Source organism: Callorhinus ursinus, unplaced genomic scaffold, assembly GCF_003265705.2.
Source record: "Callorhinus ursinus isolate GAN/ISIS: 27379988/994484 unplaced genomic scaffold, GSC_fseal_2.0 scaffold8, whole genome shotgun sequence".
NCBI classification, from domain to species: Eukaryota; Metazoa; Chordata; class Mammalia; order Carnivora; family Otariidae; genus Callorhinus; species Callorhinus ursinus.
Window position 1 is genome coordinate 45,961,114 of NW_027397070.1, and position 13,189 is coordinate 45,974,302.

At 41.5% G+C, this 13,189-nt stretch overlaps 2 protein-coding genes across 10 annotated transcripts in view; one reads left to right on the forward strand and one right to left on the reverse strand.

Annotated features, from left to right (window-relative positions):
• ZNF410 (zinc finger protein 410) overlaps window positions 1-9,631 on the forward strand; it is a 38,846-nt gene extending 29,215 nt beyond the window's left edge. For both annotated transcript variants that reach the window (XM_025869683.2, XM_025869684.2), the window contains 4 exons: window positions 1,303-1,428; window positions 2,165-2,305; window positions 3,728-3,855; window positions 8,853-9,631. In XM_025869683.2, coding sequence (XP_025725468.1) covers window positions 1,303-1,428; window positions 2,165-2,305; window positions 3,728-3,855; window positions 8,853-8,891 — 434 coding nt within the window. In that variant the 3' untranslated portion in view covers window positions 8,892-9,631. The remainder of the gene's footprint in view (window positions 1-1,302; window positions 1,429-2,164; window positions 2,306-3,727; window positions 3,856-8,852) is intronic.
• ENTPD5 (ectonucleoside triphosphate diphosphohydrolase 5 (inactive)) overlaps window positions 7,321-13,189 on the reverse strand; it is an 81,065-nt gene continuing 75,196 nt past the window's right edge. For all 8 annotated transcript variants that reach the window (XM_025869676.2, XM_073895534.1, XM_073895533.1 and 5 more), the window contains 2 exons: window positions 12,357-12,499; window positions 7,321-11,382 (listed from right to left, as the gene is read on the reverse strand). In XM_025869676.2, the coding sequence (XP_025725461.1) occupies window positions 11,241-11,382; window positions 12,357-12,499 (285 nt within the window). In that variant the 3' untranslated portion in view covers window positions 7,321-11,240. The remainder of the gene's footprint in view (window positions 11,383-12,356; window positions 12,500-13,189) is intronic.

The window sequence follows — 13,189 nt, forward strand, 5'->3', positions numbered from 1 at the left end:
GGCAAGGATGTGTTATAAATGGTTGTATGTGTTTCATTTTGTATCATCATATCAGGAGGCACACAGTGCTTGGTTGTCAGAATTTATCAGTGGGTTCAGGTGGTAACACCCTGATCTTCACATTGTAAAGTTCCCTAGCAACTTTTGCCGTATGGTTTCATGAGTGATGCCTGAATTGGTTATTTCATTAGGATTGTAAAATGGTGGTTTTCTAATTCTATCATTCTGTTCACAACAGTTGGAATTCTAATGTGTATAATAAGTGTCTTCTCTATCCAGTAGGGCTGTTTGGTAATTTGCATAGGAAAGGCAGGAAAAATGTGTGTTCCTTTTATTTTCATTTCTTTTAATTATGAATTTTCAAAATAAGAAATTGGTGCTCTTGCTTCTTCTAGTAAATTCATGGGTTTCTCTGTAGTCACTGTATCAATCCATTGTAGTTCTCTTTGAACACCTTTTTTGATGTATAATGCGCATACCTTAAAGTTCATCCATTGTAAGCATGCAAATCAGTGATAGAAAATATATAGAATTGTACAGTCATCACCACAGTCCAGTTTTAGAACACTTCTGTCATACCAGAAAGTTCTTTTATGCCCCCTGGTTGTCAGTTCCTGCTCCCACCCCCAGATCCAGGCAACTACTGGTCAGCTTTCTGTCTCTATAGATTTTCCTTTTCTGGAAATTTTCTGGCCACTTCACTTACTTTGGCCACCTACTAATCTCCTATAGGCATGTGTTTCTGACCCCAGCTCTAAGTGTCATTGTCTGAGTAGATGGAAGAGTGACTGAGAGCTTTGGACTTGAGGACACGGAGGAGAGTTCACATCACAGTGTAGAAGAACCACCGGTGTACACGCTGACGGCTGTGAGAGTGGTGGCAGAAGTGGGATAAGGGGGTATTCTGAACCCAGGGTTGGAATCCTTGAGGATGGTACATGTTCTGGAGCTCCATGGAATACTGTATCTGGAAAGGGAAGGAAATGTTCTGGGTGGCTGCCATGATCTGATATCAAAGAGGTTGGGAAGGCAGCAGTACAGTAGGTACTGTAAGGATAGGAGTCGGGAGCAGTGAGCATGCTAAGCCCTGCTGGTGAACTCTTCCTGCCTTCCCTGGTGTATGAAGGTTTTGAGGCTGGGGACCGCCAAGGCTGGGTGGAGAATGGGAGAAGGAAAAGCCTCTTCTGTTTAGTTTAACAGTCTCTGAACTTCTCTGTCCAGGTCTTGAGTCCATTCTCTTGATGTCAGAAATGTACCCTATTTTTTTTTGGCTACCCTGTCTTAACCTGCTCTCTCTTTCAGGAGAGAAGCCTCATCAGTGTCAAGTCTGTGGGAAGACCTTCTCTCAGAGTGGGAGTAGGAATGTGCACATGAGAAAGCATCATTTGCAGCTGGGAGCAGCTGGGAGTCAAGAGCAGGAGCAAACTGGTGAGGAGAGAAGGTGGAGTGGAGGGCTGTATCTTCTGGGTTCAAAAAGCCAAATAACTGGCCTATCTGGTTATTTGGAAATTTTCAGATTCTGTGTTAGGGAGAGAGACCTAGTCTCATTTGATGGACTAGTGGTTTCCAAATATAGCTCTACAGTAAAATCTGTAAGCTTTTAAAATGTATATATTTGTATTGCCATCCACCCCTCACCCCCAAATAAAACAAGACAGTTCAGACTGATAACTGAAATTACTTGGGAGTAAGATCCCAGAATCTGTAGTTTTGGTTTCTATAGTGAGTTTAATGGTAACTAGTGCTGATCCATGAACCAGCATTTAAGTATTACTGTAATAAAGTGTTCTATAAGACAAGGGTTTAAACATTTTTTACATAACATTCATTATTCCCTTTTTACCCTAACTTAAATTTGATAACTCGTTTTTATTTTTTTTCCATGTATTTAATCAATTATTTCATTCCATATACTCCTTTCCAAGGATGCATCCATCCCATTTCATATATTAATTCTCCACATGCTGATCGCAGGCAAGGATGTTTATCTATGAGGCTCCACCCTTCCCTTCTAGGTTTATTCTTGTTCCCCAAAAGTAGATAGCATCCACGATACAGGTTAACTTCCAGTTCTGAAAGGAAAGGCCAGCTTCCTGTGAAGGAAAATGGGGACCAGGCACAGCCTTGCCTGCAGCATGTCTCTCACATCCTGTTCTCTGTGCAGCTGAGCCACTAATGGGCAGTAGTTTGCTTGAAGAGGCTTCAGTAACCAGTAAAAACCTGGTGCCTATGAATTCCCAGCCCAGCCTTGGTGGAGAGTCCTTGAACCTACCAAATACCAATTCTATCCTAGGAGTTGATGATGGTAAGACTTTCAACTCTCCTTTATTTGGGGGAAAATGGGCTGCAACTAGGGACTAAGGAATGGGGTTGTCTCCAGAATGAAGGTTTTAATTAATTTCATTTCTCGTGAGTGGCTGTGGTATGATTGCGTAGCATTTGTGTTCTTTGTCTCTGGGATGGATAAGTGAATCTGTTAAAAAAATATTTTTTTTATTGAACAGATGATGTAACAAAAGAATAAAGAGAAAAAAATTTAAGAAGAAAATTATCCATAATCTTAGCATCCTAGCCCAACTATTTCTATCTTTCCTATTGCAGTTATGGAAGAACTTAACTTTTAAAACATTTAAACAGAACATAACCAGGTTTTACAGAGGAGATATAAAGCAATTTCTCCATACCTTCAAAAGCCATATCTTCTGGAGAAAAGAAAGGGCTCTCTAGGAAACAGTTGCTCCTCTCTGGTATAGAAATTTCACCCAAGTTACACAGGCCAGGCCCTCTTCTCTGAAAAACTTAACAGGTGAGGTCAGCATGCATTTATTCAGTGCCTACTGTGTGCCTGGCACCATGTGAAAGATAAAAGTAGAAACGAGGGACCTTAAAATCTAGTTGAGAAGTCAAAACTTACGTATGGGAAACAACATTGAGTGAATAGAAGATAGTATGTAAGTAAATGCTAAATTACACAGTACAGTCTGGAAGAGCAGTATATATTGAAAGCCCCGTAGAAGAAACTTTGATTTATTAGAGGCCTAAGTAGTTTGTGTATAAACTATTTCCAGAAGATTTTTACAGTGATCCCACTGAATAAGTTCGAGATCCTGTGTTTTAGTTACTCGTATCCCACTCAGTCAGTTTTGTGTATAAGTGACCATGTTTGTGTAAACTTCCGTGCGGAGCCTACACGGCCCAGCATGCTTCCACAACAAGCCTACTTGGTTTTGTAATATGATACTAGTGCATAGTTGAAGCGTGGGACACAGAAATTGCATGGAACTACTTTGCCATTCTTAAGGAAGAAAGTCTCAAGGGAGGAAGGGACACTGAATAGGAATTTTGAAGCCGGATTTAAGTTCTTAACTTCTGCATAGTATGCTGTTTATGTCGTTGGTGGCTGCTTTAAGGGTAGGCTGTGGTCCCAGGATCTGCCTGCCTCGGCAGCTTTTGCCCTGTTTCATGCATGGCTAATCCAGCTAACAGTGCTAAAGCCATACTACTCAAAATTGGTATACTGAAAAATGGTCAACTCTTATATATCATGTCTTCCCATCCCCCTTTTGTAATACTTTCCAAATTCACTGGTAATGATGATTATTATCAGACAGGAATTAATTTGGAAGGAATACAGGAATATGGGTTTTTCAGGTTGGGAGAGGCTTGATAATGCAGGTGGGTATATCTGTAGATTCATTTTTCGTTGAAACATTCTCTGCTGTTTCAGAGGTGCTTGCTGAAGGATCCCCACGTCCCCTGTCTTCAGTGCCTGATGTGACACATCACTTGGTGACCATGCAGTCAGGGAGGCAGTCATATGAGGTTTCTGTCTTAACTGCCGTAAATCCACAGGAGGTAAATCTATCTCTTGCCTTTACTTTGTTTCTGTGGAGACTAACGTGGACAGTGGTTGGGAATCTAATTTAGATGATCTGAAAATTACTCCAGTTTCCCTTTCCTGGAAACTTTCTCTAGAATATCTTCCTTTAAGCCAAGCATGAATCCAGCTTAACCTAAGCTTGATTGTTAGGGTCTCCTGGATTGGGAGATTGGTCACTCACGACTGGGTCTCTCAGCTTTAATTTCCTTTATATACATACCTTACTGAATGATATCTGCTCCTACTGTTCTCTATGACATGAGGGTGCTGCTTTTATTTTATAAAGAAAATATCCTGGACAGAGTGGTCCTTGAGCAAAAAAGACAGTGACAAAATCATGGAAAATAATCATTGTTCATTTTATTAGGATCATATGTCTGGGAGATACCAGGCTGAACCAACTGGGCCTTTAGGGACGTGTTCACTCGCTTGTGGAATGAGAACCATCATCTAAATCGGGGAGAGGTTTCAGATTGCTTCTAAGATTCCCAACTCTACAATCTTAGCTCTAACCCAGAAAACAGAATGAAAACCAGTCAGGCTTCTAGAATCTTAGGGTATAGTAGATGACTCCATCATGAGCTCATTTCATATGCATAAACTTTTGCCAAAACCCAGTATCTTGGATGCCTTTGTATTATAGTAACTCTTACAGTGTTCTGCCGTCTTTCCCGCTGACCTTTTCATTAGAACCTGATACCACAAAATCAGCTGTTCCAGTATTCAGGTGACTGCATCCTATATTAAATATTCCGGATTATTCTGTAAGATTCCTGGGGATGCCCAAGATCACAGGGCTCTGGACATGCATGTTAATGATTCTGCCAGAACCTTTCCTTATATTCATCATTGTGACCCATTGTCTGAGTCTTGCTTATATTATATTGAAAGTTTTTGTGCTATTGATTCTGTTGGTTCTTTGCTAAGCCACCTTCTCCTGGCTACTGTTTTGGAACATATCTCACCTATGAAGACTTCATTATTTCCCCTCTTCATTTATGTATTTTAAAATTTTTATTATGAGAGTTTTCAAAGAGTGTAGTGAGAGAAAGTATAGTATAATGAACTCATGTACCTATCCCCCCAACTTCGACAGTTAAGTTTCTGCTATTATCTCTTCCTGCCTACTTCTTACTGTTGCTGTTCTGTTTGTGCTGGAGTGTTTAAAAGCACATCACAGACGTACCATTTTATTGTAGATATTTCAGCACATGCCTCTAACAGGTAAGTACTTTTTCATAGCTCTCATGTCTTCATCATACCCAACAGAATTAACAATCATTTATTGATATCCTCGAATACTTAGTCTGTGTTCCTTTTTATTTTTTCTCAAAATGTCTTTTAATGGTTGGTTGGTTTAAATTAGGATTCAAACAAGGCCCATGCACTGCATTTGGTTAATAATTCTCTTTATCTCTAATAGTCTTCCCCACCCTCCACTCCCTACCCCGTTTTTTTCAGAATGACTTAACTATTTAATAAGAATTTCCCACGTTCTGGTTTTGGCTGATTGACTCCTTTTGTTGTTTAATATATTTTTCTATCTACAGATTTCCTAAAAACTGGTAGTTAGGAGCTTAGATTCATGTTTGGTTTTTTCCCCTTGGCAAGAATATTCTATAGGTGGTACTCTTCCTGTTACAGCTCACAGCAGACATGATGTTTAGTTGTTCTCCTCTTTTTTTTTTTTTTAAAGATTTTATTTATTTATTTAACTGACAGAGAGAGAGACAGCGAGAGAGAGAACACAAGGAGGGGGAGTGGGAGAGGGAGAAGCAGGCTTCCCGCTGAGCAGGGAGCCTGATGCGGGGCTCGATCCCAGGACCCTGGGATCATGACCTGAGCCGAAGGCAGTCGCTTAACCAACTGAGCCACCCAGATGCCCCTGGTTGTTCTCCTCTTACTGAGCTTAATGATTGACCAATGGGTTACATAAAAATTTTGGCAAATGTTACTGGTCATGGCCTAGATCAGTTTTTTTTATTAAGGCTTGCAAAATGGTGATATCCTAATTCCCTTTTTCTTTCTGCTTTTATGAACTGTGATTCTTCTATGAAAGAAATACTTCTCTCATCAACTATTGGATTGCTCTAAAATAGTTCAGAAAAATCATCTCCTTTTTTATCTAGTGGAAATTATTATCCTGACAAACCAATCCACAGCACTCAGGGTTTTCCTTTTTTATATTTGAAACCTTGGAGCTTTTCTCTCCTGCTAAATACCTTTTTTTATTGAAGCGTTTCAGGTTTTCTCAAACAAATGCCAGATGTATTAAAACATAGTCAACAGGTACTTCATACCTAATGAAGTGCAAGGCCCTCTGTTGGGTACTAAACAACAGTAAACAAAGTACAGCCTCTGCCCCAAAGAGCCTAGTCAGACTTCGGACCTCTGCCTTTTATAACTGCAAAATGGTGCCCCTGGAATTGTGCTGTACAAGAGAGAATGGGAAGGGTGGCAGGTCAATAAGTGGGGCAATTTTTTATATAGTGTAGGAAGTACTAGTTAGGGGGAAGTCAGGGAGTAAGTTTTAGAGTTTAAGTTGAGACCTGAGGGCTGAATAGCAGTGATCTTGATGGATAAGTGGGAGGGATTGGAAGAAAATAACAGGCAGCAATGTGTACAAGGGCAGAGGTGAGGGAGCAGGGCACAACTATGGAACCACAAAGGGTTGAGTAAGATGGAATGTGGAATGGAAAGTGAGAGCAGGAAGGATAAGCTGGTTTCTCTCTTGAAGGGCCTTCACTTCAAGGACATGATTTTATCCTGGGGACAGTGGAGAGCCACTGCAGGGTATTAAGCCAGGTATGACATGGTCAGATTTGTGTGTGCAAAAAGTCCGGTAATAGCACATTTGTTCCCCTCGGACCTAGGCACGTGGGTCTTGGATTCAGGGTGTCCTTGTCTGAGCGATGCTTACTCACAGCCTCAGACAGACACAATACCCCAGACCACCTTTAAGAAACAAAAGAAAACTTGGCCTTCACCTCAGGAGGACACTAAGGGCGAACAGGCCCTAAGCACCCAATTTCATGATGGAAGCCCAAGATACTTCATAGAAGAATATTAACAACACAAAGGGGAAAGTGCTGCCCTTAGTGTAGCTGAACATCCTAGATGATTACTTTTCCCTCATGGGTCATCGCATATTTAACAAACACACCCTCTGTCTGAACCTCACTTCTGTGTTTCCTTCACTGTTACCTCTATTATTTTCCTCTTATCACAGGCATTTCCACTGCTCATCCCTCCTTTTCCTTATCACGGCAGACTTACCACATCCTCTGATACTGTCATTTTTTAAACCTACAAGCCCCTCAAGGCTCCAGGTTTAGTCCTCTTCCTCATCTAAGCTCCTGGTACTAACTGACCTTCCTCCAGTGATTGAGGGATGTTGATTCCTTAGGGATTCGCAGATAGAAGAAGGCTATTTGCAATCCTTTTTTTTTTTTAAACAAGATTTTATTTATTTGAGAGGGAGTCAGAGAGCAAGTGGAGGGGCAAAGTGAGAGAGGGTCTTACCAGACTCTTAGCTGAGCTCGGAGACCAATGAGGGGCTTGATCTCACAACCCTGAGATCATGACCTCAGCCAAGACCAAGAGTAGGACGCTTAACCGACAGAGCCACCCAGACATCCCAGCTATTTGCAGTTTGTAAATCAACACATGTTCATTTCAAATTCTGGTGCAGGACTTGATCCCAGGACCCTGAGATCATGACCTGAGCCAAAGGCAGACACTTAACCATCTGAGCCACCCAGGCGCCCTATCAAAACTACATCTTATTCCGATGGTTCAGACTGGACAATTTTTATTTTGCCCTCAGTGTTACCCAGTCTCCTGCAAATCAGAGGACTCATTGTGCCGGCCCACCTGGGACCCCAGGGCTTTCGGACCTTTGCTGACTAAAAGGCATCCCAAGTGGGGTTCTGTAGTCACATTGAGCTCACATTCTTGAACTCAGGAGGCAATGTAGATGATTGCCAGCTAGCCTTGAATATATCAGAATTTGTCCCAAAAAGGAGGAAAACAAATTAAAATTCTTTAAGATTTCTCATAAAGTGCCATTGCTAAATTTGAGTGCAAACATCTGGATCTTGACCTAGATTAAAAAGACACCACTCTTACATCCCCACCACATAGCATCAAATGAAATTTGTGGTTTAAATTTTTCTTTAAATTTTGTTTAAATTTGTTCATATTCCATCCTATTCTACTGTATAAAGTACTTTCATCCAAATCGAGATCACCAGGTAAATCTATCTTCAGCCCAAGAATTTATCTGGTTATATTTTACTAAGTCAAATTTTTATTCTGAATTTCACTGTTATTTCCGTCTCATTCTCATAATAAAACGGAACCCAAGTTCATCGGTTATTGTACAGAACTGCCTTTCAACAGAAAGCCTGGAGTGTAGAGCAGAAAGTCTGTTTTAGCTGCCGCCCTCTTGGAGTCTCAGGCTTGTCTCCATCCTAGGAGAGGTACCCTTCTAAGCCCTGGGCATTGCTGGATCCCTTATGAGTGGTTTCTAGCTCTCATAGAACTCATTGGGAATAGCTTCCCATTCCTCTTACTTCTCCTTGAGCGTTCTGCCTGTACTTTGGACCAAACACTGACTGACGTAAGATTTTTTGTTCTACCATTTCTGACGTATCTGTAAGTTATGGATGCCTCCATCACTGACTAGTGAGTGCGTGACTACACAAACAATAGTTTGGCTTATGGACTCAGGATCTTTCATTGCCGTAGTGAACATGCCAGCATCATGAAGTGGCCAGAATGCTATCCCAAGGCCAGGATATGAAAGAGATCTATCAGTCTATGTGGTCTCTTGCTTTGGAGCCTAGGTATCCTTGACTCACCTCGGCTGTGCATTCCCCACTTCCACTCATAAACCTTTTCCTTAGTACGAATTATTTTTCTGGTATTCATTGGTAGCCTTTATTCCAGATTTGGTTTTCATCTTTTACAGTTACTAAACCAAGGAGAATTAACTGAAAGCCGGACATGAGCACGGGCACCGATGCCTGGAAGAGCAGTTCTGTCTGATCCCAGAGTGCACGTAGTGGGAACAGGATGCTTCTGGCTCATGGTCTGCCAGAACCAAAATCAATCTGTGAAGGACAGGACCCCACGTCTGCCTCTGTTCATCTTTCCTGACATAGAAGATGAATGTGGGAGAGCTTCTCTTCAAACCACACCTGATCCAGACAAGAAAGCAGTGAATGTGGGCTGGGTAACTGTACCTACCTCTCTTCCCACTACAAAATTTTGGGAAGGACTTCTCCCAAAAGGGAATTGGATTATGTGTTGGCTGAAATTTCTTCAGTATGACTGTTGAGATGGGATTTTCCTCTGAAGAATTTTCATACCCAACTCAGCTGTCTTTTCACACGGATGAACTAAGTCCTGCCACCAACCATAAAACTTCACCAAGAAGTTGCGCTTTCGAGATGCCTTGTTGCTTTGGAGAAGGGAGTGATGTCAGTTCTGTTGTGGCATTATCCCTTTAGCAACCTGAGTAAGAGACTCTCTGCCACTGGGCTGCAAAAAAATAAATTACTTGAATCCCTACTTGGCCCGGGCTGAGGTACTATCTTGTCATATCCACTTCTACTTGGTCAGTTTGCTTTCTTTGTTTATGGAATATACAGTAGCATGTTAAAAGGTTTTTTGTTTTTTTAAAGTTAAATATCACATGATTCAGAGCTTCAGTTGTTTTCCCTTTAAATAAACAAGACAGCCCAGTCAGTTCTTTGGTTCCTTGTTTTGGACAAAACCTGTTTACTTAGAGAGGAGATTAAGAAAATAGTTCAGGCTTTCCCTTTAAGAGAGGACACTGATTTACCCTTTGGATACCATGCAGGTAAAACTGAGCCCAGGAGTCTTGGGGAACAGGACATGACCATCTTCATCTCTAACTAGCAAACCTAGATAGTAGTTATCATAGTACCGCTCTGTCATCACCAGAAGGGACCATGTCTGAGTCTGGAAAAATGGCAATAATAGATACTTTTGAATTTTTCCAGAAAGTTAAAAAAAAAACAAAAAGATGAGAAATGTGCTTCTGTTAAGAGTAGGCACTCTTGCTATCATCCTGTCTCTACAGCTGTTAGAGAATATTTAATTAATCATTGGTGAGAAGAAGAGTGTTCCAGAGATCACTTACTAGTAGAAAATCATGGCTGTCAGAGAATTTTCACTTTATTTAAAATGAACCTCATGCTGACACATACATACCATGCACACAGTGGTGTATTCTAAGCAGATAACAGGAAAGAATTAACTGCTGTAATAAATAAATACAGTTCTTAATTGTTAATGACATGCATAATCATCCTTTGCTATGTAGATTGAGTTCATGTCAATTTCTTGTATTCTTAATTTGCCAGTTTTTACTTCCTGTAGCCTTACTTTTATACTATAGCATGGTTCTTAATTGGCAACATTTTTGCCTGCCCCCTGCCCTACATGTGGCAATATCTAGAGGCATTTTCGTTCGGCACAACTGGGGAGAGGGAGTTACTGGCATCTAGCAAGTAGAAGTCAGGGATGCTGCTACACATCCCAGAATGTACAGGACAGCTCCCTCTCCCAACACCCAACACAGACTCATCTGGCTCAAAATGTTGATATACTGAGGTTGGGAGACCCTGTACTAGAAGCTGCAAGCTTGTCATCCTGCAGGTGTTTTGTTACTCCCACACGATATTTTTTTTTAATTAATTTTTTTTTGATGTAGTGTTCCATGAGTCATTGCATCTAACACCCAGTGCTCCATGCAGAACGTGCCCTTCTAAATACCCATCACCAGGCTGACCCATCCCCCCACCCCCTCCCCTCTAGAACCCTGTTTCTCAGAGTCCACAGTCTCTCATGGTTCGTCTCCCCCTCCGACATCCCCCCTTTCATTTTTCCCTTCCTACCCCACACAGTATTTCTTAATAATTTTTAAATTAGTTGCCAACATGCAAATTTCTGGCTTCTGTTGAGAGCTCGCTTGATCTGGCGGTTCTGGGCCTGTGTTCTAGCAGAGACTGTAGTCTACTGTCTCCTGTCATACCCAGCCCATGTGATCTGTCTCCTAACTAGCCTCTCGTAGGCATTTGGGCTTGTGCCCTTTTTTTTAAAGTAGGAGGCACAAAGCAAGAATGCTTAGCTCTGATCCCTCTGCCCTGAGGTTGTTCACTTTGATTTACTTAAACCATTCATTCCCTATTTGTCATCTGCTTTTTTTCCCCCTGCTACTTCTCTTTTCCCCATTCTCCAAGAGTAGCCATTGACTCAGAAGCCAAGTTTTGCCTGCCTTGACTCAACCCCAAGTTAGCTGGTTAATACTGAAAAGCAGTAATTTTAAGTGCTACTGATTAAGCAAGTGATTTGAAATTAGCAATTCATAAGACAGCTCTTCCAGTTCTTTCTTGGGGCTTGTAGGCTGCTGTAGAGATTCTTCTAAATCCTGCTGTGGATTTCTGGTGCTGAGTTTTGTAGTTTCATGGGTGCTACAGAATAAATTAAAGCATTATGAAATAAAATGTCTTTAATTAAAGCATTATGTAAGGCTTAAGGATGGTTTCAACATTTTCATTATTTTATATGGGGTGTAAAGGGAAATTTCTAGGGGAAACTGGGATAGGAATTAGGGGAGGGGCCATTAGGATTTAAGAAACAAAAGTTGAGAGTAATGGCGATACTATGCTTTTCTCCCCTTCACTTACATGATACCAATGGCGGGGTGCTGCCATTGGAGTTACGTTTTTAATGAGTGCTAGATTTTATTTTTTTTTTAATTTTTATTTTTTTAAAAGATTTTATTTATTTATTTGACAGAGAGAGACACAGCGAGAGAGGGAACACAAGCAGGGGGAGTGGGAGAGGGAGAAGCAGGCTCCCGCGGAGCAGGGAGCCCGATGCGGGGCTCGATCCCAGGACCCTGGGATCATGACCCGAGCCGAAGGCAGACGCCTAATGACTGAGCCACCCAGGCGCACCATGAGTGCTAGATTTTAACAAGCCATGGTGACCATGCTGAGGGGAAAAGAAAGGCTTTGATTGTTCAGGATAGTATAGCTTTTATTGTGGCTCTGTATAGGTTTTTACCTACAGTTATCCAAACAAAAAGTGCTAGAAAAATAGTTTTATCATTTTATAGTAAGTAAAAACATACATTGGGGCACCCTTATACCCACAGACACACATACGTTTGTTCTTCAAAAGTGAAGTGGAAATACTTTTGATTGATGGCCCTGGAACTAGAATTGGAAAAATGATCTGTTTCAAAGTGAAGGAATCTACACCTCATATAGTTATATTTTATTCACAACTGCACTATCCTCCCATTTTAAATGTGTTATGTGGAGATCTCTGGGTTAGTATTTTGTACATACAGGATTGTGATCTCAAAATATACAAGCGGTGGCATTACGAGGGATGGCAGTTTGAGAGCTGCAGGATAACAAGGAGCATCTGAGATTACCTGGGACAATCACGGACTTCTGACTGCTCCCGCCATTGTACAACCCGGCTGCCCTGACCCTTGTTCCTCACAAAGTCTTCATCCAGCCCAGCCTGCTTCAGGGTGTCTCGATACCGTTGTTCTGCGGCTCTCCTGGCAAGGTCCTGTGGGATGGAAATTAATCTGCTGGAGCTGTCTTATGAATTACCAGGTAATTCTAAATCACTTGCTTCATCTGTATGCCTAAAATTGCCCCCCTACCCCAACCCCCCATTAATGCTGGGCACCGATGTGCATGAAAATTTCTTAGAGCCTTTTCAAGCCTTAAAGTGCACAGGAACTACCTGAAGATCTTGTTATTAATGTAAATTCTCATTCGGTAGGTCTCAGATAAGGCTCACAATTCTGTACATCTAACACTCCCAGGAGATGCCAACTGTTGATTTGAGAGGCACACCTTTTAGAAGCAAGGATTTAGATTTTTGGAAGACCAAGTGAGACTCAGATGAAAAAATGGACTTAAAAACATTTTAAGATTTAAAAACAACCAGGGGCACCTGAGTGGCGCAGTCGGTTAAGTGTTCAACTCTTGGTTTTGGCTCAGGTCATGATCTCAGGGTTCCGGGACTGAGCCCCGGGAGTCCGGCTGCACGCTCAGTGCAGAGTCAACTGAGATTCTCTCTCCCTCTGCCCCTTCTGCTTGTGTTCTCTCTCTAGAGTAAATAAATATCTTAAAGAAAAAAATTTTATTTATTTATTTATTTATTTATTTACCTATCTATCTATCTGTCAGAAAGAGCGTGCACAAGCAGGGGGAGCGGCAGGCAGAGGGAGAAGTGGGCTCCCGACAGAGC